We start from the raw sequence: 26680 nt of genomic DNA on the forward strand, positions 1-26680 counted from the left end.
TAGTAAATTGTGATCACTTGGGCACTGAAAATTTGAACAATACACTAGTACAAATTATGTTAAGGCTGTTACTATTTATCACTTCGTCTTAACTACAACTTGCAGTTCTTTATCTTACCTCACCACCATGACGTGCAGATGTTATATATGTCAGGTCTGGAGGATATGCTCCATTGTTGGCTGCACGAGCTGCTTCTTCATTTGGATATGGATCTGGGAAGTAATCAGACAATTTACCTGGCCTCATGAACATGTTGCCATTATCATCAGGCCCATCCTGAACCTATATGAAGAGAGAAATGAATCAACTAAAGAAATTTAATAACTGGAATAAATGTAATTACAGAGGCAAGTCATCTTCTCAATGACTTTGCCCTATTATTTCTATTTTGCACATTTTTAAAAAAAAGTGTGACTATTTATAAACATAGATTACTACGATATAATAGAACTTGGATTCTGTTTATACTGCATTTAATATCATAATTCCTTCCTGCTTTTCCAATGCTCAGCAAATACATCAGACTGTCATAACCTTTTCATACTACTTATGTTCAATCTCGCTTCTCCATAATTTGTGAAGTTACAAAAAAAAATTCCCCAGTTCTGCCACCTCCAAATTCAAATCATCATCCTTTACCAACATGTCCTCTTATATCCCACCTACAACCACATCTGCTTAGAGATGAAGCTATACGAACATCTTTAACACCATCATGGCTACCTATGGCTCCTCCTCACATGCTGAACTGTCTACTGGCCACACAGAGGAAACATTACTTGCCACCCATCAGCCTGTGCCCCTTCTTTTGCTTACGTTTCACGATTTGGACACAAGAAAAAGAAATTACCCTCCTTCCTCAAAATAATTCAAATCTCCTCAACTGTATGTTTCCTGGTACTCTTTGTCTCAGCTAACCACATTCTCTGATGTTAACCACCCCTTCAATGGCTCAAAAAGTACCTACATTGAAATAAAGTCTACCATCGTCAACAATGCCCACATTTCAGTTGCTGTGATGCCTTCCACACAGAAAAGTGCCTTCGATAGCATCCCAGTATGCCACATTTGTGAAGATCAGCAATCCCTTTTCCAGCATACTACATGTTTTCATAAGGTCACAAGCATTGACCTTCATGGTTCGCTAACTTAAACTCCTTTGCAATCTCCACACTTGCCCAAATTCTCCAATCACTCCCACAAACACTTCTACAGGCTGGAACAACTTAACTACATCCTCCTCCAGCACTCTTACATGGGCTACCTTTTAAGGTTTTACACAAATCATGGAAGAAATTGTTTTTGAACAAATAGTTTTATTATTTCTTAAATTCTTGCCTTTAAAATTTACACACATTTGTCTGCTTTCAAGTCAATTCTGGAAACAGTTATTCCATTCTGACATCAGCACTACAAAAATATGGCTTTGGAAGAATTCAACAGATTTTTGATCAGAATAAATTCATCGTACACAATTTTTTTTAATTTGATATAAAAATGCATTAATTTGATGTTTTCCTTCATCAAATATTCACATTTGAACATGACAGCTAGCATTCTCATTGTGAGGCATGATTTTTTTTCTGTTTTCCTGATTTCCTAAAAGACTTGGGTCAAGCAAGTAACTGCATACCATACAACACTAAATGTTCTTTGATCCTCAAGGCAGTGATCCGCAGGCCTGATTTTTATAAATACTTAAGCTTGGGTGCCAGTCCCGTCACGTGGCAACAGCACTCCCAATGCATGAAATGAAAACTATAGCACCCGTAAAATTAATTTTCAAGGGGTAACGCACTGATGTGAATGGCATCCCGTTTCCTGACACCACACCAACAAATGACATTGCTAAACTTGTGTTTTTATATTCATCACATCTTTAGATGTCTACATTTATATACACAAGTGTCACGAACAATATTTCTTTACTTACAACACTTAACGACAGCTGTCTTGAAAACTTCCACTGCAAATTTCTGCAACACCATTAGTAAAGAAACAAAGTAACACATCATGTAAATAAATGTAAACTTCTGAAGATTAGGTGCGAAGCAACTTGAAATGTCATCATGGCAAAATAAACAACTTTAAAAGCAACTGGTTGCCATTAATTCACTAGAAATGACCTTCAGTTTCAACAGTTACAGTGTTCTAATGTGTGTGCAATGGACAAAAATTATTTACTACTCTCAATATGAGAGTCTGACAGTAAGACAACCAATCCCAGTCAACAAGCAATTAGCACTAACTTCGTGATTTTAGCCACAAGCAAGTCATTAGGATGTTTGCTCGCATAGGCATGGGATGTTTCTGTAACGCTAAATAAATTAAACCATCATTTCTTTGTTCATTTTCAAAAGTTGAAAACACTAAATCACTTGAACTTCACATATAGTAGCTGTATTATAAAAAAGCCAAACTGGAAGAACAATAACAGAATAGAAAATATAAAAAAAAATGCATCACAAGTGGAAGCAATGTGAATGCTTCGTTCTCTCTCCAATGAAAAAATTTCTTTCACGGGCCAGATCCAGTCCACTGATTGCTCACCTGTGGTCTAAAGCAATCATTTATTTGGAAGCAGCTGCTCAACAAACCACCTTGGTTTGTTTCAGTTTATTTTGCACAGAGTGTATACGCAGAGGGGGGGGGGGGGAAAAAAAAAACTTTTCCTGGGTGAAACTACACCTTTTTTGTGTTAAGTGACAATATACTTTTCCTTTGGAACTATACAACTTATCAATTCATTGAATGGTTAAGGTTTTATATGCCAGTGTAGAACTTCCTAGCACTTTAGAAAATGACCCCCCCCCCCCCAAAAAAGGGGGTAGAAAGAAAGGGGAGGGAGAGGCGGGGAGAGGGAGACAACATGCGCTTTGGAAAGATCTTGGATGTGGAGTAACATGTACACTTCATATTTCTATATTATAAAAGTACATATCTGAATTCCACCAAACACAGCACACTAGTTCCCAAAGCAATGATATCAAGTTGCAATGTGCTTTAGTATTCCAATCATAGCTCATGTCATGTGACTTGCCAGCAGATGATAGATATTCGGAGCATAGATCACATGATATAGTCAGCCAATAGCAATGTAACTGTTCAGTAGCACCAACATACAAATACAGAAAGTTTATGGTTTAAATTAATATACATAGTGTAGCTACAACATAAGCTAAGCTTTACCATAAAATATTGATCTTTCTTAGCATTTGTTACACTTTAAGATACATCACAACAAGTATGCCAGTAAACTTTTAAGTATGTCTGGTCCTCTGTGCTTGAAATTTTTGTAAGTAGCTGGCCCTCAAAGTTTTAAGCTTTAAATAAGAATCGAAAGCTCTGTGATTTAAGAAATTCAAAGCACATTTGCACATGTAACATAACTCATCTTGAGTAAAATGAAGTTTACATTGAAAGGAACACTTTTCAACCGTCATTCGTAACATTTTCCCATGACCTGTTAGAATTAATTTCAACAGTTATCAGAGAGCACCAGAAAATGTCATTACTGTGCATGCGCAGTTACTATGATGTAGGAAGCCAACATTTGTACCTATATAGCATTAAGAGATCTTACATTACATCATAAAGAAAACAGTGATCAGGGCATCGGAATTTTGTAAGCATCCTAGAACAAATAATTCAGCTTAAAGTGCACATTTGTTTGTCAATTCACAAAGAAGTAGACCGCCAACTTGATATTAAGCTTTCCAGTGTGGTTTTCGGGCAGCACATTTTCTTGGAATACCAGTACTGTATTATCTCATGTTTGGTTCTTTAATACGGTGTAACAGCATACAATGCCAGAACATAAAAATGGGCACTTGTAATTCAGCAAACAGTTGACCCTAGCCAATAGTGCGGAAGAAACACTTCATTTCAAATAAAATCACTGCCTTTGCGGAAAAGATTAATAGAAGACAAATTTCTTTAGCAAATCGACAAAAATAGCTTCATTGTTCTGCAAGGCAGTTAATGCTTGGCTGCCAAAAACAAGGAAATAAAATAAAATCAGAAAATTGAAACTACTAACACGGTTTAGCCCTCCATAATTATGTGATTGTATTCTATTTCACTTGCTAGCTCTCGGCTACAGGAATCCGCTTTGTTTTCATTTGACTTGAGAGCTGTAAAAGAAGAAACAGCAAAATCACTGAACTTAAAAATGGGTCACATGGAGACTTCCCCCTTCCCACTACAACTCAGACTGCTCTGTGCATGTGTGAATCTGGCAGACTGCGCGCACCGGAAAAATTTTTCTGGGTAGCATCTGGCTCCTTGTTGCTACTGCTGATACAGCTAACAGCCGCACATTAATAGCCATAAGCGGGAGAAGGTACTGCTCAGACAAGGCTCAACTGCGCATGAGCATGAGCCTGCTGGCAACTGCTCAAATGAACCTAATGTAAACCGTTGTGACATCACGGTCATCAGAAGCACTGCATAGTCTTCGTCCTAAAGCTTTTGAAACATTTTGATGGTGGCAGACAGTTGTGTGTGCACTGTGTTTTGTTGTTGTAAATGGCAGAGGAGGCACATTTCCTTTGCGACTTAAGTTTTGCTTTTGGTTTATTTCCCTCATTTATGTTTTACTAATGCAATATTACCAGGTAGTAAAATTATTTTTTTAGAGTATCAGTTCTTACTACTCAAAATTACAAAAATTTAACTGAAAACTAAAACAATGAAAAATTCTTGAGTTTTTGCCAATTGTCTGGGGCCATATACACCCTGTCGCAACACCCAAATGACTGACTGCTGCTTAGTTTCCAGTCTGTACAAATGGATCCAAGTTACATCCTCTGTTATGATGTCTGCATATGATGCATTTCTTCAGTTGGACTATTCAATTCTTTTCACAGACCAATTTCCATGAGCCTTTTTTGCAGCTACATGTTCATGCAAAATTTAATTTACTGCAGTTTTCAATAGGTCTAATGATGCCTACAGATACCGGTACAGCTCATACCAATCCTCTTCCATCATACTACACTAATTTTTTTTAAGGAAAGCAAAAGGTTATGGTTAATGTCTTTGAAGTAAACACAACCCTGATGAAAATTTGGAAACCCATATTATAAACTTTCCTTTCTGTAGGTGATTTAGTACTAAAAAATGATCAAAACTATGTATGAGACAGAGGAAGGGGTGAAGTAGGGAGAGGACGTCGAGAAGAAGAAATTTCAAACTACATGAATCTCTGCAATGCTGTGTGGGCTTATATTCAAAGGCACCAATAACTGAAAGAACAAACCTTATGCAACTTAATTTTATTAATAAAGAACTTTCTCCATTTGTAAACTCAAAATATGCAGCTGGATAGTATTCAATACTGTGTTGTTGGTGTTGTTGCACACAACACACAGTAACATGCTACGATCCTCTTTGACATACTGTCTGCAAGGTGGATAAGGCATTGCTACTGAAGCCTGTCCATTCTTCGAAGGTGACCCTGCAGTATGTGAAAGGGGTTTCCAAAATGTACCACTGCAAGCTTCAACAAGCCCCCAAGCATTATCAACAAGGTTCATATGTCAGCAGATACTGCAGGTCATTATGCTTGGTTGGGTGCTGCTTCCTGGAAGAACATGTTCACGAGATGGGTGCCTGTGTTAATGAAATATCATCTGAAAAGACTACACTATCACCAAAATGTCAATTTTAAGACTGAACAAAAGGTTTAGAGGATCCTGTTCCCGATACTGCACAGCCCTCCAATACCAACGTGAGGTGTCCAACAAACATACACAATTCCAGTCTGTAACACGAATGACCACCATCTCTGATGAAACCATGGGGCGGCATTCTTGAGACATACACTGGTACTGTAGCAGTTCCACCTACTTTTAATTGTTAGTTTATTTGTCCTCGGTGTCGACATACTGCGTGGCTACACTGGCTGAAATATGAGGTTTGTAATTTGGACACTGACTACTGCAAATAATGTAGCCGACATATGCACAGTTGCGGTGCACAGTCTTTTACTTTTACTGTCTACACAGCCCCCTAATGATACACAGTTATTTATGTATGGCCAGTGCACTATTGTTTAAACTTTCCAAAAGCCTCATTAATTGTTTGTAGGCGAACCTCCACAAACTGCTACAACAGTTTTTTGTTGAACATCAACAAGCAGTAAAACCTAACCACAAAGTTCATAGTTCTTTAAGAATAATCAGGTACATACGGAGCAGACACTGTCACTGTTTTTACACATGGACTAATTGTTTAACACATATTCCACAGTTAATATGAAGCATTGTTGTTGTTCTAACCAGCACAGGTTTCTCGTCCGAAACTCAGCCATGGGACTGACTGTCTCATGACCAAAAATCGGACCCTTATATATCATCAAAATAACAGGTGCTGAAACTGCACATTGTTTGATGTTAAATTTACAGAAATTACAATTAAAATTTAACTCATTAAATTAACTGAATACATCAAAAAATTGCATCTTTTTAACCGTTTCTTCTACTGCAAGAGTTAGGCCGAATTATTTGTTTAAATCATGAAATTAACAAATGTAAAAACACAAACAATACTTTTGACAAAGCTGTTAATTATTTTGGAATTAATGAAGGGCAGGTTTTGCTACCATGTTTCCGACTAGAGCCAAATAGATACTTTATGAATACTAGCATTTCGTCTTCAAAATGTTTACAATTATTACAGAATTTGTATTTGTTTATACGTCAACAATAGAATCTACGTTATGAAACAATTACTGATTTCACCCTATAACAAAAGATACTAACTAGGAACAGTCAAAATAAATTAGAATAAACCAATTACATACATAAAACTAAGCACAATATTAGATCTGGTGTTACATTCTATAAAACTATGGGCCAATCTTTCTCATTCATAAAAATGCAGATTATATTCATGTGTATTAATGTAATTAGTTAAACCTGAAAAAAATGAATTTAAGGAGGCAGATGGCAAAACAAGAGGGGAATAAAAATTATTCCAGCTTGATTCGTCACAGTACCTGCCTGCATCCACACTCATCTATGCCTATTGTCAGGTACCAAAATCAAGATTTCATTCTGACCAACTTCTTCAAACCTGCAGTGCGGGGGAGGATTGTACTGTCTTTCTTAAGGGATACCAATAGGCCAAATGGATCACACACAGGCTGCTGTGTAATCCTGTGTAGATACAGCCCTCCCAGTTGCCTCTAAAAGGCAGCACATGGTACTCCGAATCGTCATCAGGGTAACTACGAGCCATAATTTGAGGAGTGTAGTCTAAAGCTGCTGCTGTTACATTGTGTCACCACTGTAAGTGCAGTGGCTTGTGCCTCACTATAGATGTTGAATGACTCTGTTATGGTGCATGCCAGTTCGACACAAAACTACACTCGCTCACAACCATCCATGCCATAAAATAACCACAAACGCTGCCCCCCCCCCCACACACACACACATGTAGTTTAAGCTCGGAACGACACCCCAAGGTATGCCAGCTGACTGAACAGCGTACACGTTGCCCCATTCACAATTACAGACGCAGCTTGTACACCACTGACCTGCACTTAGGTCGCAGGCTTACTTTCACTTCCATTACACTGGTGGCTACACATACCAATTTCCTGAGGCCAGAAGAGCATAGAGAATGAGGTTTTTGATGCAAAACACATGAACTATGAAGTCATGAGAATTGTACAGAACTTTCTTGAGCAGTTTATTTCATGACTAAAAGATACACGACACATCTATGGTATATTATTCTATATTTGTTGTGTTTGGTTGACACTGGATGATGATATCTACAAAAACAGTTACACAGTTGGTATCTGAAAGTTAAATGTGCTAAATGACTAGACAGGTCCCAGAGGGGCACACAGTAAGGGCATTAAACTGCTAATAGCGACAGCTGTTGAATGTTTCCAAAGACAAATTGTTTTGCAGCTCTGGAATGCCTTAATAAATGGGATCAAACTAAGCACAGAAGTGTAGTCAGTTTTCCCTGTTCCTATGTTTAATGCAAAGGAAATAGTTGTGAATAAAAGGTGAGTACCCAACACTGAGCTACACCTATGCATGTAAGGTCAGCCAAAGTTCTTTTTTACTACACTCCATACAATAACCTATTACTTACATGCAAACTGTCTTTTTTTACTTTTGTACTTCTGAAATAGAATTAACCACAAACCTGAACTTCTTCAGCTTCCGCTTTAGCTTCTGCTTCTGTATGAGAAACACCAATCAAGTTTCTGTATGCCATATACTTCATACTATGGCATGCAGCACACACTTGCTTGTAAACTTCGTATCCCCGGCGAACACTGCAAAGGCATGTATTTTTGAAAATGAAATATGGTAACATACATTTTTAATACACACCACAGACACAAACAAAGTACTTACCTGGCATGGTCAAGAGACTGAAAAAGACCATTGTGAGGCCATGGCTGTTTTGGTGGGTGTAAGTCTAGATCGGCTGCTTTTACTGATCGATCAAGAGCAATGGCAAGTGCGCCGACTCCTCCCGTTACAATGCCGATTGTAGTGACCAACTGTGAAAAATTAAAAAAAATCATACACTCTTTCTACTTTATTTTACTTTACAGCAAAATTAAAAAAAAAAAAAAAAAAAAAAAAAAATTACTTAAGCGCACACGTGCGCTTATATGTGAGTGGCTGCTTTTCCTTTATTTTATGTATTATTCATCCAGGAATTTCCAGTTTTAAAAGAGTTGATTATTTTGCCTATTTCCCAGGGAGAATAGTAAAACCAAATTGAGTTAATGAATATGATAGTGATTCTCGTGTATACTGAATCACCTTTTCTTTTGAGCTTCTATGCAATGCTTGGGTGTAGTGAGTGTTACAGAAGCTTGCCACAAGTTTGCATTCAAAGTCTATCAGTTATTACCTTGCATTACTGACCCCCCTCCCCCATATGAAAGTGAACAATTACTCAATGCTTATTCTGAATAATACATTACTGTTAATTAGTTTGTACTGTCAGCATCAGAATATAACTTGGTGGAGGAAATTAGGCTTTGTGAGAGTATATCATATGCTTACAGGTTACATTTAGTTCAGGTACACATAGCTTTATTCCTGAAAGTTTTTCAAAACACTTGTGAAGCGGACAATGGTACACACAACTTTGTTAAATTTTAATACTGAAATATATTTTCTGAGGAAAATGTCACTTCACACAGTGACTTTTATTCCATTAGAACTTCAAGTTCCCCAAAAAGAAATACAATGTTTTAAAATATCTGTGTTAGTCATCACTTTCATTTTGGTTACTTGCTAGCACAACAAAAACCCTTAGATTTTTAGCAGCAGTATGTAAATTAATCACTTACTAACAACTGTACAACTCAGTTTAAATCTGTCTACCTTGTGGGTAACACAACCCTAATTGTTACAGAAGTTGATATTGAAATCGGCACATACATCCACTCTTACTTATAGGTAAAAGAACAATAAATCAAATTTCTCAATTCCTAAATCGTTCCAGTGGTTGGTTGGTGAATGAAGTACACACACCACGTTTCTTAGCTCTTATAAAAGCCCAGGTTTAGAATGTTCCATAGAAGCTGAGTACAGTTACCTTTAATACCAGAATATTATCTACAGCTAGCACTTACAATGAGTTTATTCTTGCTTACTTCACCTATTTTCATCCCTTGATTTCCAGTGGGCTTGTTTGTTGCAGCAATTCACAACATGTACACAGAATACTTTATCCAGAAAGCAAGTAAGTAAGTAACTAAAATGTTAAGTACAACTAGTCTTTGAACATTGTTTAAAATATTATCTATTCTGAAACCCACATTGCACATGAGCTGAACACTTTCCTCTTCACTAACCCCTAACAAATGGTGCAATAAAATTGCCAAAACTGGCATCCTCCTCCTTAAAAAATAGTTCAAATGGCTCTGAGCACTATGGGACCTAACAGCTATGGTCATCAGTCCCCTAGAACTTAGAACTACGTAAACCTAACTAACCTAAGGACATCACACATCACACAGCACCCAGTCATCACGAGGAAGAGAAAATCCCTGACCCTGCCGGGAATCAAACCGGCGCGGGAAGCGAGAACACTACCACGAGCTGCAGACCCTCCTCCTTACTTTACTGTCAATATGACTTTTTGCAAGCAAAAAATTCAGCCTTAAGTTCATAACTTCTTCGAAAAACTGTGAAAGGAAATATGTTTATTGACTTTAATAACATTCTACTGGGATTGTGTGTGTCATGGTAAACTACCTCACTCAATTACCATTGCAGACAGCCTTCATTAGAGAGATTGATGAAGACTGGCTGCAACTGTAGTGGAAACATGGGTAGTTTTATCACATTATGAAGTAGTCACTCATACAAACGAATACTACTGAATACATTCTGGTCATAAAACAGTTACCCTTATATGTCTCAACAGTCATATCATATGACTGAAATTCCAGGGTCATCACATATATAAACAAACCGAGCACTGCGCTTAGCACACTGGACTCAAAACCCACATCCAGACATCCTGATTTAGGTTTTTCACAATTTCCCTTAATTGCTTCAGGCAAATGCCGGTATTGTTCCTTTCGAAGGGCACGGCCAACTTCCCTACTCTGATGGGACTGATGACCTCGCTGTTTGGTCCCCTCCCCCAAATCAACCAACCAGAAATACAGATGGGGGCAAATGGTCTTGTTAGCTAATGCAGGTCCCATGATGAATCTTCTGATCGTGAGTGGGAACAAATGAATACTGATGTTCCACAGGATTCAATTCTGGCACCACTCCTGCTCTTTCTATGTACTGGTCGCTTTCAGTGTTACTCCAGTAGAGCAAAAATAATGCTATTTGCTACAATCACAATAATAAAGCAAAACACAGCTGCAACAAGGAAGGAGCAACGAAGAAAATATTCGAAAGTATTATTGACTAGTTCTCTATAAATGATACCTGTAATTTGCTGAAATACTCTATTCATTCAATTCTGTATAAGGCGTCATTATCATCACAATTAACACCAATGCTACTAGTATGTGTGAAAGGAAATTTAAAAAAGAAAATAAATCTTTAAATTTCTAGGTATACATATTAATCAGCCCCTGCTTTGGAAAACACGACAAAATCTTCTCAAATGATTAAGTCTAGCTACATTTGCTCTATGTGTAATTACTGAATTTGCTGAGCAAAATGTTAAACAATTAACTTGCTTTGCAAACTTCCATTCACTGATGTCACATAGCCTAATATTTTGGAGAACGTCAGAGAGAAATTTGATGTAAGGAAAATGTCTCAAGTCCATTCATTAACTTTATGTGGGCAACTACTTAAAAGTTACACTTAACAAGTCTCACAATACATTTACTCTCCTCTAAAGGTTTGCTGCGAAGGATCAGGCATGATTTGGAAAGAGTAACTAGGGTTCAAAAGCCAGATAGTGGAGACCTGCTTGAAAATGGAAGTTTTGAAAACAAATGCAAATTATATTTCTACTTCGCAGCTCCTCATCCTCCTCTTCCTCACATGAATTTCTGCATAGACAGTATTTATAATATTGGGTTATATTTATCAAATTTCACAGCAGACTCAGATAAAAATAACAGTTATGTAAATACCCAGCATTTAGCAATGTTTTCACACAAAAAATTTACTTTGTATGTAAACTGTCTGAAAATTTCCACATAATACAGAGCTGTCCTGAATAATATACACAGAACATGCACAAAATTAAACAGTTTGGAAGGAAAGACTAAATCCAATTAACTGATACCATATGCTACTAATGTAGACCCTATATCAACAGGAAGAAAATGAACACTTAAGGGTTTTCTCAATTCCCCGTTCCAAGTCTTTGGGGGGGGGAGGGGGGGGAATCTGATTTTAGAAAAGGATACAAAGTTTATATAAAAAACATTTTCAAATCACTGTGCATCAGAGACTTTTGTCTTTCAATGACCTCAAATGCCATCACAGAGTAAATGCACTGGCCCATATGAATGTTCTTTGACAAAGCTTCTACAAGTAAGTTTGGCTATAAACTTCTCAAAATACTGACAATGTTTGTTTTAGTTGTGTTTATTTGACCTTTATGCATTAGCCCAAAGGATTCTGCTGCAATACTAGGAAATCAAAGCAAGTAAACTAATTTCATTTTTCATAAGCATGTTAACAAAGCACACTAAACTGATGTTTCTGACTGACTTACCAACTGAATTTAGACTGATAGCTATACACATGGGCAACTATAGCTCTTCAATATCAAGTTTCATTATGTGTAAATAGTTAAGTAACATAGCTCTCATACTCATTTAACAGGTTTCTGTATGACTGTGACCCAATTATATCTATTAATCTACATGTTTTGGTTATGCCTGAGCCACTAATGGTCATCAAACACTGCATTTTTAAAATAGTATGTAAATGCCTCTGGCATCAAACATGCCAGAAACAAAAACAGCCCGTGTACTGAATCTCTAAGCATACCTTATTTCCTGTTCCTCACTACAATTTTAGTTTTATTTCTACCAATGTCTCTGTTGTGTTTGTCATTCAAGTTCTTTTACAGATATGATTCAAAAGAGCACTCACTGCCATCAATAGTTTTACAGTGTTGTTTCCGTCACTTAGATTATCTTACTCACAACACATTTCTAAGGTCACAGAAAATGACAGGATTAGTTTTTGTGAATGTAACTGTCTGAATTGCTTAATGTGTCTTTATCTGTAACATTCTGCTTGCTGTCATTGGTTCAAAACTTAAAACTTGCAAAAGAAAGTTCATTGTTAGTATCAACTTTGTCTTACAATTTAAAGTTCTGATCTGACAATGGTGGCAGCTGAAACAATGTTATAAATGCAGAATGAAAACCCCAGGATGGAATAATGACACACTTCCTGTTCCTTTACCACTTGGTGCCCTGCTTATCACTACTGATCCCTGATCCCTTTTCACTGACATCTCTAATGCCCATTGCCTTGCCCTTGCTGCTATTGAACACTACCTTCCCCAATGCCCAACAGATGCAAAACCTTCAACCTCCACCCTAAATATGACTACATCAGTACCTCTATCCATATCAAACCTATCAACTACCAGCAATACCTCCACTTACAGCCCAACCACTTGTGGATGTCACAGTTGTAGTCAGCTGCATTAGCAACTCTCTCATCATATGCTCGTAATTAGCACTGCAAGTTTTACTAATGCAAACGACAATTTTCCTTCTTTGTTACTCTACTCTTACAGGATTATGGTTCAGAATCTGGCTCATTAATGATGAAGTTTTTAACTACATACTGCAAGTCTTGTTGGCCACAATAAGAATGCATTTCAGTACACGACTACATTTAATGTTGACTTCTTTTGAATGTGTGTTCACCACTTTTTTTTTTTAATGATTTCAACGATCTGAATATGGTTGTACAAAACAACCAAAATTAGTCACTGTGCTGCAATTATATACTAAAAATTGGTGTCTAGACTGGAATTTTTTTAATATAAAAAAACTTATTTGATAGATTAAGACTGCTGTCTCCTCCCTGGGTACATTAATTACATATAATTATCTGCACAATATTTCAATGCATGCCTCTAATAAAGAACTAGTGATATCACTCAGTTGTGTGTGTGTGTGTGTGTGTGTGTGTGTGTGTGTGTGTGTAGGGGGGGGGGGTGCCATCCTCAAATTAACCTCTCGTTTCTACTGTTAGGCAGAAATCATTGTTTACTTTTTCTGTGTGTGTGTGTGTGTGTGTGTGTGTGTGTGTGTGTGTGTGTGTGGAGGGGTGGGGGTGGGGAGGTGTCTAATTCAGAAGGCTTTTTGGCCAAAAGCTCACCTCTTTAGTAGTCTTTTTGTTGTACCTGACAGCAACAACATTACCACTATATGTTGAGTAGCCATTATGCTTTTTATAATATTGTCATTATTCCATCCTGGATTTTCCACCGATTCATTCTGAAATACTTCTCCAGGTAACTCTGAGCATATACAACTATATGCAACACAGCACTTGTCTTAAAGACACTTGGAACATAGTGGTCAACATCCACCCATTAATAATATTAAACTTGTGTTGCTCTATCAGACATAATGTTGAACTAGAGAAAACAGAAAAGCTATTTATGTTAAAAGACAAAAGCAATCATGATACCTATGCCTCACATAATGTGTTGGGTTTGATCACAGTCCAGTCATCTTATTTAAACCCCTATCTCACCCCTGCAAGCGACGACTAACAACTGTACTAATGACTTTGTATCAAGGCAATAATTACCTAAATATGTGAATTAAGAATAATTTTTTCTTGTAATAAGTGCCCACAGTTAGTTTAAAATTTTTAAATAGCATCATATTCACTTTTAGCTGTTACTGTAAGTTCAGTATCAGCTGCAAGTGAATGAAATTTTAAAAAATGAACATTTTTATGATTTATCTTGGACTTTACAAAATTATTTGGAGGAGAATTTGGTATTTTTATTTTTCTACATGTTACACACTCAGGAGGCTATAAATAAGGCTCTATATAATAATTTGATAAAGACAGTTTAATAAGTGATGGAGAAACTTATCAGGTTACACCTATATACTGGTAATGATAAGTCGCAATGTGTGTCCTTCGGATTCCACAGTGATGAGGGCACAGCCTTTTCTTTTTCACCTACGTAAATCCTTATCAATAATTTTACACCTACAGCTTCATCTTTGGAGATTTAGTGTCCCACTTTATGACAAAAATAGGTCATACCAAACTGTGATCTCTACCTTGGATCCTACTAACTGCAGCATCTCAGCTCTTCTGCAGAAGACAATAATGATCACTCTACACCCAAATAATATTTAAAAATGCTGCTGGCGATTGTATAGAAAGTAGTAAGTTATTGTATCATTTTCATTTAGGGAGAGAAAAAAAATCATACCAATCATCTTTTAAAACTTAAACCGAATTAAGCAGACATAAAATCAGAATTCGCGTTTATTACTTTAATCATATTTTCTTGCGAACAATTTAATGTTTTCTTTCATTAGCACAATCATGTTCAAAAAAACATGAGGGCAAAAGTTACAAACATTAAAGAAAGAAAATGATTGTATTAACGTGACACCATAAAGAAAGTACTACAGACGCACAATAAAAATGAACAACAGTAGTTAAAGGTCTAAAATACTGACCGCTTTTTTCCCTCTGGACCAACTCGTCCTTGCGGTGGATATGCTGGCAACCTGCAAGCACAAGACGATTCAGAAAAACTTACCATTACTCGTGCAAACCAAGTGATGAGTATAGTAGTTTGCAACGTATCAGAAAGACTGTGCATATTTTGAGTTTTAAGGCCTCCTTCATTATCAAATACACACCATTATGTCACAATGAACCTTTTTACCCTTCAGCTAAATCTAGCGCTACCGTGATGTGCACGGGGGGGGGCTTGAAAGGATATAATCATTTAATTTAATTGTGGATAAGCCTATAAAACATCTTAAAATACACAACGAGAAAATGTATTATTGACTCACCTGAGATCGTAAAACATTACAATTCGATTTAAGCAACCTTACTCCGCTAACCCTACCCACAGTAGCCGCCATCATGCACAGAAGGACCACCAATGTAGTCAAAATGGAATTTAAGTTATTTAATTTTTAAGGCTGAAAAAAATAAGTTAATAGCCTTTATAAAATCAGTTATTGCTTTTATTTGCACATTCATTGCTGTATGAATGCTGATAAAGAGCTTTTATTTTAAATGCGCTCTCTATCTTTAGCTGACGTCATTAAAAGTTTTGGTCGCCATTTGCGTGCGACGAAGCTCAGTTGTGATTTGTGGTGCAGATGCGGAAGGGAGTTGTGAACTGTCGCAGTTGACGATTGCAGGGACGATCTGTATACAACATGAGTACCGGAATGCCAGAACTTGGAAGCAAGATAAGTTTGATATCGAAGGCAGATATACGTTATGAAGGAAGATTATTCACTCTCGATCCACAAGAGTGCACAATTGCTTTGGCCAATGGTAAAAAGATCTGACTATTTTGTAACAGTTAGTGATTATTTTATGTATGTGTATTTAAAAACCTACTTGTACGTAGGCTAATAACGTTTAATCATAAGTTAGCCATAGTCCTTATGACATTTGCTGACAGATGTTTTCAGATGTGTTTTGTTTCGTGTCTCTAGGAAATTCGTGCAATGAAAGTGTATGAAATTACTTTAGATATTAAGAAATTTGTTAGTACCTGTAAATTAAACGCGGAAAATATTTTCTCCACAATTTTTAGTCCGCTCGTTTGGGACGGAGGATCGGGAGACGCAGTATCGCGTCGCCCCCCAGAATGAAGTTTATGATTACATCTTGTTTCGCGGCTCAGATATAAAAGACATTAGAGTGGTGAATAATGTCGGACCTCTTCCAAATGATCCTGCCATCGTTCAGGTAAGTTTAAAACTATTGGAAGTTCCGTAAGTTTCCAGCTTTTCCGTCCACCGTCATCATCGTATGCATCTGATATCATTGGACGCGCTGCATATGCTACTTTTCTTAGGCTGTCTGTAAACAGTCTTAATAAATAGGCAGTAGCTGTCAACATTGAAACGGCTACCTGCATTTAATGAAGCTGCTTAAGAGATTTTTCTTAAATTCTCAGTTTCAGCAGATTGCGGACTAGGAATGCTTATTTAGCAGCTTTTTTTGATGGTAATTATTACTATACATCGATTAGAAACCGTAGGTTGCCAAGTGCGAAATTGTAAGCTCCACTATTGTTTGAGGCTTACTATAGCATTTACTTTTGCTGTATCGTTTATATAAATCCACGTTACATTACGAAAGTTTCACTTGTTGATTTTTGTGTTGGTCATGTAATTGGTACTAAACATTTTGACCAGGCCTTTTGGTTAAAGTAAACGCCATTCAATTACTCTGGGCAGTTTCAAGCTGTAACTCATTTTAATGTGGACTCATCCTCAAAATGCATGTGCCACTCAAATTTACATGTGGCATAGTCGTCAGTGGACTCCTCACTGAAATGTTTATCACTTAGATTTGTGATTTAAATGACCTTTTAGTGCAGGTGATAAGTCCTCATAAGGTAATGCCTGTTGTTCAATTTAAATGTGCCAAGCAGTTTCAGGAAAAATCGGCTGCTCTATGTCTAATGCAAAATAGAAATGGAAGAAAATTGTTCTATTGTATTGATGTCCTGCATGTAAACTTAAAAGCTGCTGTGCACTCAGTGTGGTCCATGGTTAAGCAAGAACAGACATAAATTTCATTTGTCATCTTGTAGGTTCTCTTTAGCTGCTACTGTTTATAAGTGACTGTAGTGTAATGGACCCTTCAAATGTTGAATTGGAAGTGTGTTAGCACAATCCCTGGGAATCATAATATTGAAAGGCTTCTTATTTTAACAAAAGCCTTCAGAAAGTATTAATTCAATATACATTAGCAAATGGGAGACTCTTTGTCATTATTGCAGACTCCATTAGGCATCAGGATAGTGTCAGATTTAGAATTGAAAGAATGAGGCAAGCAGATTCTATATCAACCAAGAAGTTCTAAGCTTTCACGTTAACTGGAATTGCAATAGAATGTGTTGATGGGTCAAACCTGAATCGGCTTCATTTTGTGGACATAGTAATGTTTACCTTAAAAAATGTAGATAAAAATCAGCAAATGTAAAAACTTAACACAGCCAGTTTGAAAGTAGGCTTTAAAGTAAGATTGTATGAAATGAGGCAGAAGTGGTGGTGGTACATGTAAATAGGTGTCCTAGCTTTAGGGACTTTCTCTCCAGGGAGGAGAGATTTGATAGCTTGAGGAAGGTAAAAAGGACCAGACCACAGGATGAGGTACCCACCTGTTGATCAGGGGAGGGCAGAACAACTGACAAAGTAGCAGCACAAATTAATTATCAAGCCATAGAATAAGTTCAGTCTTTGTGTTTGACAGGTGAAGACAATGACTGGTGGTGGTGACAATAAAAAAATACTGATCAGAAAGTAGTGGAGTAAAGTATGTTTGAGGCTGACAGGAATGCAGGAAAACACATTCCAGGGCACAGACTGGAGTGGAGGAGGAAGTTTTACTGAAATGAAATGGTTGTTGGTAGTACACACACATGAATAATTGGTAACTGCAGTAAGGGAGGTATTTGCTGGGTAATAGTTTTTAAACTTTGTTCTGGTAGTTTAAATTCAATCAAATCATAGCTAGGTTTTTGGGTGAGCTTGTTGGACTCAAAATACTGTAGTACTGTAGTTAACATCCAGTTTGTTAAATTTGACTCACGAATTCCCAGTGGAGTAGATCAGTCACGTCACTTCCATCTAATCTTTGTGACAACACATTCAGCCAGGTTTGTTTGCTTAATGCTAGTGAAATCAGAGTTGCAGACTGTCCTTTCATAAAACTGATTTGCACTGTTCATTAGAGCAGAGAGTAGCTGGTGCAAATTGGACAAGTATGTTTTTGTTGTCTGTCTTGAGGTCATCAGCACAACATTGAAAACAGTCCAGATTAACTGAGGAACTGAATACTGCTTTGCCAACACAAAAGTAACTTGCCTTCCAGTGTAAACTGAGTTAGTACTTTGGTTAAGCTACATATAAGGTGGTCACAACTGGTGTTCCAAAGCTAATAAAAGTGAAAAGAATTGTTTCCATTGTTAAGTTTTCTTTTAGGATGAAGCATGCATCCTGTATTGGCAGGTTCAGTTGATTGAACATTCCTACCACTTCCAGTTGAGTGAGATGTTCCTGATGTGAACAAGGTGCCAGGCACCGAATTGCAGAGTAGTTGTGTAGAGTAAGGTAACACAGTGGTTGTACAAGATTTGCTTCTATGAGGCTCTTGTGAACTATCTCTGGCCATCTACAGAGGGGTTTTCTATGTTTCTTTGGAAATACGGAAGCGTCCGATCTAACCCGTCGGCTTTGACCCATGACGTCACAAATATAGCGGAAACTACAATTCCAATATGGCGGATATAGAAACGTTGCATACGTATCACAAAGACGAAAACACATAGAAAAACAACACACACAAAGGTTTCACAAGAACAATCTGCTAACATTGATAGCAAACAAAGATAATAATAAACAAGTGGTACTCAAGGCCAGGCAGGGGGGAGCTGCGCCCCCCCCTCTGACCCCCCCCCCCCCCCCCCCCCCCGCCAAAAAAAAACTCCCAACCTAACCTCGTATTCAGGGCTACGCTACAGATCAATGTGTAGGTCAATCAAAAGATAAAAAAAAGAAACAAATAAAAAAAAGAAAAAAAAACAATATTGATTCATTAGGCATAACGAGTAGTGACAAAACATATAGACCTTAAAGATTGAACAATCTAATGGCAAACTGATAAAAGCCTCATAGACGACGTTAAAACAAAAAGTACAGTAAAAAGGTAAACTATATATTACAGGCCCTAAAACTCCTAAGGTAACATCAACGAGGCAACATCTACACACACACACCACACTCACAAACCAAACTCCGCGCCGTAATGACGTCACACACAACAACACCCTTACGTCACGGGTCAAAGCCGACGTGTGAGATCGGATGTTTCTGTTGACCCGTTTCTTTAAATATAAGGTGAATGCTGGGATTTTTTCTTGACAAAGATGTGAGATTTTCTTGGCCCCCATCTGTTATCCTCATTCATGTTTTGGTAAGACATTAAATCTGCTATAGTTTCTAAAACTTGTCAGTGTGTGTAAACTGCTTAATTTGGTTTTCTCAGGAGCAGCGTTAATAGAGGACCTGGGTGCAGAAACATTCCACAAAGTCAAAGGGCCTTAGAAAAGAAGCTATGGTGAGCTCTGTTCTTTGCCCGCTTGGGAGGACTGTATACTATAGGCAATTTGAGTTCTGGGCGGGAGGAATTGTGTGCTTCATTGATGCTGGTGATAGCATAGCTACTTGCAGGGCCACTGACACTAGACAGCCTTCAATGGAAGGCATGAAATATCCCATAACATAAGGAAGGCTGTTTATTCTCCAAGGAACTGTGCTAACATTGGTTGGGTCAACAGGGCATGTGATCCTGCCAGTCAGCTTTGACCCGTGACGTAAGGGTGTTGCGGTGTGTGACATGACGGTGCAGAGTTTAGTTTGAGTGTGTTGTTTGTTGATGTCATCTTATTGGGGTTGGTAGTGTCTTACAGTGTGTGTGTGTGTGTGTGTGTGTGTGTGTGTGTGTGTGTGTGTGTGGTCCGCATGTTGTGGTGTAAAGGGTTCATTTTGGTGCCGGTGCTTGAAGTGTGTGTTTATCGGTTGTGACTGTTACAGAAGAACAGAAATTAGTGAGTTAAGAATTAAGTTTCCAGGTATCTAGATACCTGCCACCCCAGTTGTGTAAGGCTTGATGAGGCATGCAATATTCTACCCGAGTTCACATTTGTTTCTGTAGTTGCTTATGGGATTCCTGTGGTGTGATTCAAATTTACTCCTGACGGGACAAATTTGTCTAGTAGCACCTACTCATCCAACAAATAGCTTGTATGGTCCACCCAAAAAGTCTTAGAATTGTAGTAGCAGGACACTAGTCAAACAGTTCAGTCATAATCAAGAGAGCAAAGGGAGCCTCTGAGATCTGCTCTTTCTATGTTCACAAGAGGTAGTAGGGTAGTACTGGTTCCTTAAAAAGTGTTAAATTATTTCAACATGAAAGTAGATTTCTTAGAATGAAGATTGCAACCATTATGATCATGAGAATGCATTTATCATTCTCCCAGTTCCAGTGGATTGTGATTGGCTGAAAGCTGTTAGTGGGTGCCAGTAGATATTCACAAGTAGTTCCGACTGACCAGAGAAATTTCTGGTGAGGCCAGTGTTCAGTAATCTTGCTCCAAAGAGCTTTTTGTTAAGTCCCATAGTTCTCTTTTGGAAGAAGACAATTCCTAGGTTTCTTCTGGCCTATTAGAGAGACAGCACATTTCAATCTTGTAATAATTTAATGTCCTAATCTAATTTTATTCCCTTGAGAGATAATTCTGCAGACACAGTGTAGAAATGAATCCTGGGGTATAAGGCCCATCCTTCCTACCTCCGGATGTTAGATGCTGTCAACCATGCAGGCATTCGAATATTGACTGGAGCCTTTCAGACCACTCCAGTTCAAATGGTTCAAATGGCTCTGAGCACTATGGGACTTAACTACTGTGGTCATCAGTCCCCTAGAACTAAGAACTACTTAAACCTAACTAACGTAAGGACATCACACACATCCATGCCCGAGGCAGGATTCGAACCTGCGACCGTAGCAGTCGCGCGGTTCCGGACTGCGCGCCTAGAACCGCTAGACCACCGCGGCCGGCCCACTCCAGTTCAGAGCCTGTGTGCACAGGCTGGTGAACCACCGCTCTGGATTCGGCGACGTATCCGTTTGGCTCAACAGACGCTGAAAATCTGTCACCTCAGTCATTGGCATTTAGTTCAGTGATCCAACCCACCTTCGAACGACTATTCAGGAATCGACCCCATGCGGCCCAGCTATTTGGTATACATGCTACGGCCTGCCTCAAGGATCTGGATCTCTCGGGCATGAAAATACACACCCAGGGATGGAACGCACTGCTGCCTTGGTGTCTTCAGAGGCCCAAAGTGATTTTAAGCCTGACACAGTACCCGAAAAATTGTACTCCAGATATGGTTTTTACAACTTTGTTTTTGTCTATTTTAAGTACGTACCATCATCGTTTTATTGTTATTTATACAGATGGATCCCAGCAGGAGAATGCTCTTGGTTGTTCTGTGGTTTTCCCTGATAGTTTTTAAAGTGCGTCTTCCAGAACAATTTACAATTATGATGCGGAGTTATATGGCATTCTAATGGCACTGGAGAGGGTTCAGACATCACCGTACGAGTTTTCTTGTCTGTTTTGACTCTTAGTGCACTGCAAGCACTTCACCAAATGTATCCGGTAGACCCACTGATTCAGCTGATCCGTGACTGCTTACAGCGGCTCCAACGCCATGGCAAGGTGGTGATCTTTTGCTGGGTACCTGGCCATGTTTGGATACAGGGTAACGACATGGCTGATAAACATGCCAAGGAAGCATGTTGGAATGGTGCTGTCCATCAATGCCCCATCCCGCTGTATGCCATTCTCATTTTCTGACAGATACATCATGTGTCAGTGGTTGCAGGTGTCGGACAACAAACTGCGGTCACTCAAACTGACCATAAAAGCTTGGCAGACTTCGTGTCAGCCTCGCCGCTGTAAGGAGGTTTTGCTTACCAGACTGTGCATCAGGCATAGCCCTTTCACACATAGCTTCCTCTTCTGGGGGTAGGATCCATCTTTCTGTGAAGTTAGTGGCATGCTACTTTCAGTTCAGCATATTGTGGCTACATGTCCTGTATAGTGATACTAGGGCAGCCCTTGGTCTCACTGAGATCTGCCCACCGTCCTCACAGATACCGATACCAGTGTTAAGAGTGGTGAAATTTTGTGAACTATCGGGCCTCATTCCTAAACTGGTGGGGAAGGGCGGCAGAATTTAATACGTTATAAACTGCACTGCATGTGAGGGCAGCCTTCGTCCGCACCCGTGAGATTTCCTGCTGATGTTTTTGTCAGGGCGCTGATGACTGTGATGTCGAGTTCCCCCTCAACCCAACTCATCATCATCACAAAACAAGTATAAAAACAAAGTTCACACTATCCTGTGTTAACTCTGCTTTCCAAATGGATAAATTTATCTCCTTCCATACAAGGATCAAATCACAGAATCAGATAGCTGTAGGTTGCAAATTACACTTCCTATAAATGACATGCAAACATTAACTTGGTTCACTTTAGAGGGGAGGTGGCATACATTGAAATATGCATGCTATACTGTTACATATATTGGCGAAATTAAGCTGCATACCAAATGCATAACCACTGGACACATTGCAAGTTCTTAACTTAATCAGTGCTATTTTCTTGAAATTATCTAATTTCCACCATTTGCTGTTTTTTGGACATAAATTAGACAGTAGTCCATTAACATGGGGACTAATTAACTATGTATTGTCAGTTGGCAACAAAATGCAACAAAATCAATAGACAATCTTACTGAATTTATCATTTGTGTATAATCAAAGTATGTAAAAAGAGGGTGATAAGTAGGAACTTACTGTTATTTTGTCTCATTGCTGTGCCAAGAAGAGCTGAACACAACTGAGAAGCAGAAACCTTTCTTTCCTTCATTATAATCAGTTTTTTGGGAAACATGCAACTGTCATTCATTATTTAAATAATGAAACACTGTACCAGTTAAATATTTGCTTGCTCAGCGAGACATGTTTTTGAAAATTTGTCATTGGCAAATATTTATGTAAGTGTTGTGTGTTCTGCCTCTTGGACTGTAGTAGTCTTCGAGGTTACAAGGTACTGTGCCTCTTCAGTCACGCAGAAAACCAGAAGCACACAGTGTGAAATTTCACAAACAGTTTGACTGCACAATAAAGTTAGAGAGGTACCACGATACACCTAAAACATGACACAAAATGCTTAGGTAAAAATTTGCTCTTGAGAGTGAGAAAAATCTTGAAATGCACAGTGATAAACATGAAGAAATACTGGGTGCAGTGTCGCAAAATTAAATCGGAAACGTTTGAAGACAAATGCAATCATTTGTGATAACTTCAATGGAACAGATGTAGTACTGTCCCATGAAGTACCTAAACTTAAGGAATGCAGGATTTTAAGTGACTACTGTTGTAACTGAATTGCAAAAGACCTGTCTCCTGTAAAGGTGTGGTTACCTTCACAGGTACAATGGAGATGAATCCTGAGAAATCATCTGAAGAATGGAGAAAACAAGGGTGTTGTGGAAGTGCAGAGCTATGAGGAGTCAGTGGCATTAGAAAGAACTGCAGCATTTATTGTAATGTTGAACAGCTGGGAATTACCTGAATGTATTCTTTCCGGCTAAACTGCGTTAAGGTTCAAAGTTTGTTTCCAATACAGTGCAATGCTTGAAATGATTTGGTCATGGATGTATGGCTTGTACCAGTAGGGCTACACGTGGAAGTTGTTGACTCAGCTCATAAATCAGGTGACTCTTGTACGTTCTTCCAAAATGTCTATACTTCCCTGGTGATCACCCAGTGTGGAGCAGGATATGTGGAATTTCTAAGGAAAGGAAGATACGGGAGTTAAGAGATGTGTACCCTTTGATGAAACTAAAACAGCTTTCAAAGCTAAGAAACATCTCACACTCGCTACTTTCTTGTTTACCCTTAAGGAGCCAGATGCTGGAGTGTGATTGCTCCACACAAACCCAAAGTGCAGTTTCAAGTAAGAGTACATATACTTGTCAGTGTACCTGTGAGTAAAATGCTACACTTGACCCTGAAACCACTTGGAAGATGGGACTGACATGGAACCTTGGCCACATACCACGGCACACAGACTGCACCAACTGTTCTGTCTACTAATGCAGCCAACACTTCCCATAAATGAAGAGAAAGTTCCACAAAAGTGGCTCACAATTGAAAGTGGCAGCTAAACAATTGGTTCAGTGAGTGCTCTGCCTTTGAGTGTAATCCTGTTTTTGATAATGATATCTGAAGGGCTGGGGACCATTGCTAATCAATGGCTCCCACAGGAAAGTGTGTATTGCAATGGAATTTAAAGGTGTTGACTGCATTTGAAAGAATTGTATATCTGGCCCAAGACTGTTGTGCATCTACTTAAAAGAAAGACATTTTAAAGTTGCACACCTGCATTAATGGGCTTCCATTCCTACAGGAAGGATGATCTTCATGGAGACAAGATTAAGAATGGTGGAGCTGTTTCTGTCAATGACAGATACTATTCCTGTCCTGTCCATCCTACCATGGTCGCACAGCCAGTCGCATTGGAAGTTCTCTCATCAGCTAAGATAACAATGTGTTTGATACCTTCAACCTCCGATCTGTTGGATGCATGTGTACGGTCAGAGCTCATTTTGAGTATTCTCTTGCAGTTTCCCCCTCTTGTCCATTTAGAGAATTTCTGCTTTTTGAACTAGGGTCAGGTGACACTCTTCAGACACACGGTCATCTTCAGCCATTGACCTTTGTTTCTGCTCCCCAGCTATTGCAGAGACAGATGAGTAGGAAGTGATAATTTGCATGCTAGTGACCACTTTCCAATTTGGATCCATGTGCCAACTCTGGTGATGATGGTCGAAAGTAGACGGCAAAGATGGGTGCTTCAAAGGGCAAATAGGTTGGGACAGTCAACAGGCTGTCTTCAAACAGGAATGTGCACTGGAGATGGTGGACTGCATCAAATGGGAGATCAACTGAGCTGCTACAGATTCCATTTCCCAGTCTAGCAACCACCTTGGATAACAGCCTGTTCTTTGGTGAAATTAAGAATGTAGTTTGAAAATCGGAGTAGGTGTCCAGCTTTGATGAAATTTACAGTAATTTCCAAGAATGATTGCCTCTCGAAGTTGTGGGTTCCAAATGATAAAATTAAACATGCTGTCCTAAATCGATCATGTGACTCTAGTGGCTGGTGTTATCATATTTGTGATTGTCATTTTTCTGTTTTCCATTGTTCCCTCAGTTTCTCTAAATTACATACAGCTGCGAATTATATGAGAGTTGCAAAGGAAACACCGACAATTTGTCGGTAGTGAGTGGGAGGTCTGGTGTTCTTGATGTTTCTTCGGCTGATTCTCTCACATGGAAAGATCTAATTCCATGCTTAACCCAAATATAAAATTGACTTTTGTCGCAAATATGGAGTACTACCGGATGAGGAAACAAGGGACTGTGTAGACTGTGGTGGTACAAAGTGTGTAAAACTTTGTAAGAATAGTTGCGATGCTTACATACCATTACAATTTCATTGTGGAAAACGAAAGATATCAGGAAGAATACATGGTTCGACTCTTCCAAATTATGCATCCAGACCAGTGTAATTCTTCTATCTTGCCGGATTAGAGGCTATACCTTGCAAGCAACAGCATCGGAAACTGACTTATCTGTTAATACCATGTGTGACAATTTCGGGTTTTGCAGAGAAGTGTGTTATGTGGTCGTGACGAACGAAAGTGTACAGATTATTGGACTGAGTAAAGTTGTGGAAGTGGAAGAGTCTCACATAACAAGAAGGAAGAACCAGGGAGCACGACCTTCAAAGAGTGAAATCGATAATATTTGGGTATTTGGTGGAATTGAACAAGTCATGGATATGTTCCATTGTCAGAGAATTGTCCAGAGACAAGGTTACTTCAGTGCATCTGATAAAGCACTTCATACTACCTGGTAGTGAAGTCATTACAGACTGGTTTGTCCTACAAGACACTAAAAGCAGAAGGATTCAACCAGAGTTTGTCAACAACTCTGTAGAATTCTTGTCTTCAGATGATCCCATTGTATATATGTAGAACATTGAGCGGCTATGGGAATCTGAAGTCTTCCATTAAAAGAGAAGGGTGTCAAAGACTGAGAGATGAACTATACTTGTTTCAGTACCTCTATTTCCACAACTTGCATTTGCAGGGAAAAGTTAACATGTAACACTCTAACCATATTCTTGAGTGATATTGGCAGAGTTTACCCAGGCTGTGGCAAAAAATGAATTGTTCCCGTAGCGTACACAACACATGGACTTTCACATAACACCGATGACGAGTAAAGTGAGTTGTCTCCTTTGCAGCTACAAGAATTTTTGTGATGCTCTTCTTTTGTTGTTTCTGTAGTGACA

At 38.6% G+C, this 26680-nt stretch overlaps 2 protein-coding genes across 5 annotated transcripts in view; one reads left to right on the forward strand and one right to left on the reverse strand.

The window, feature by feature from the left end:
* LOC126474038 (cytochrome c1, heme protein, mitochondrial) overlaps positions 1-15622 on the reverse strand; it is a 39240-nt gene extending 23618 nt beyond the window's left edge. The window contains exons 1-5 of the mRNA XM_050101447.1: positions 15501-15622; positions 15156-15206; positions 8383-8531; positions 8168-8300; positions 119-283 (exon numbers count right to left, since the gene is read on the reverse strand). Of these exons, the coding sequence (XP_049957404.1) occupies positions 119-283; positions 8168-8300; positions 8383-8531; positions 15156-15206; positions 15501-15575 (573 nt within the window). The 5' untranslated portion in view covers positions 15576-15622. The remainder of the gene's footprint in view (positions 1-118; positions 284-8167; positions 8301-8382; positions 8532-15155; positions 15207-15500) is intronic.
* Positions 15623-15765: 143 nt separating this feature from the next.
* Positions 15766-26680, forward strand: part of LOC126474036 (protein LSM14 homolog A) — a 170246-nt gene continuing 159331 nt past the window's right edge. For all 4 annotated transcript variants that reach the window (XM_050101443.1, XM_050101444.1, XM_050101445.1 and 1 more), the window contains exons 1-2: positions 15766-15996; positions 16262-16416. In XM_050101443.1, the coding sequence (XP_049957400.1) occupies positions 15876-15996; positions 16262-16416 (276 nt within the window). In that variant the 5' untranslated portion in view covers positions 15766-15875. The remainder of the gene's footprint in view (positions 15997-16261; positions 16417-26680) is intronic.

This window comes from Schistocerca serialis, chromosome 4, assembly GCF_023864345.2.
Source record: "Schistocerca serialis cubense isolate TAMUIC-IGC-003099 chromosome 4, iqSchSeri2.2, whole genome shotgun sequence".
Classification (NCBI taxonomy): Eukaryota; Metazoa; Arthropoda; class Insecta; order Orthoptera; family Acrididae; genus Schistocerca; species Schistocerca serialis.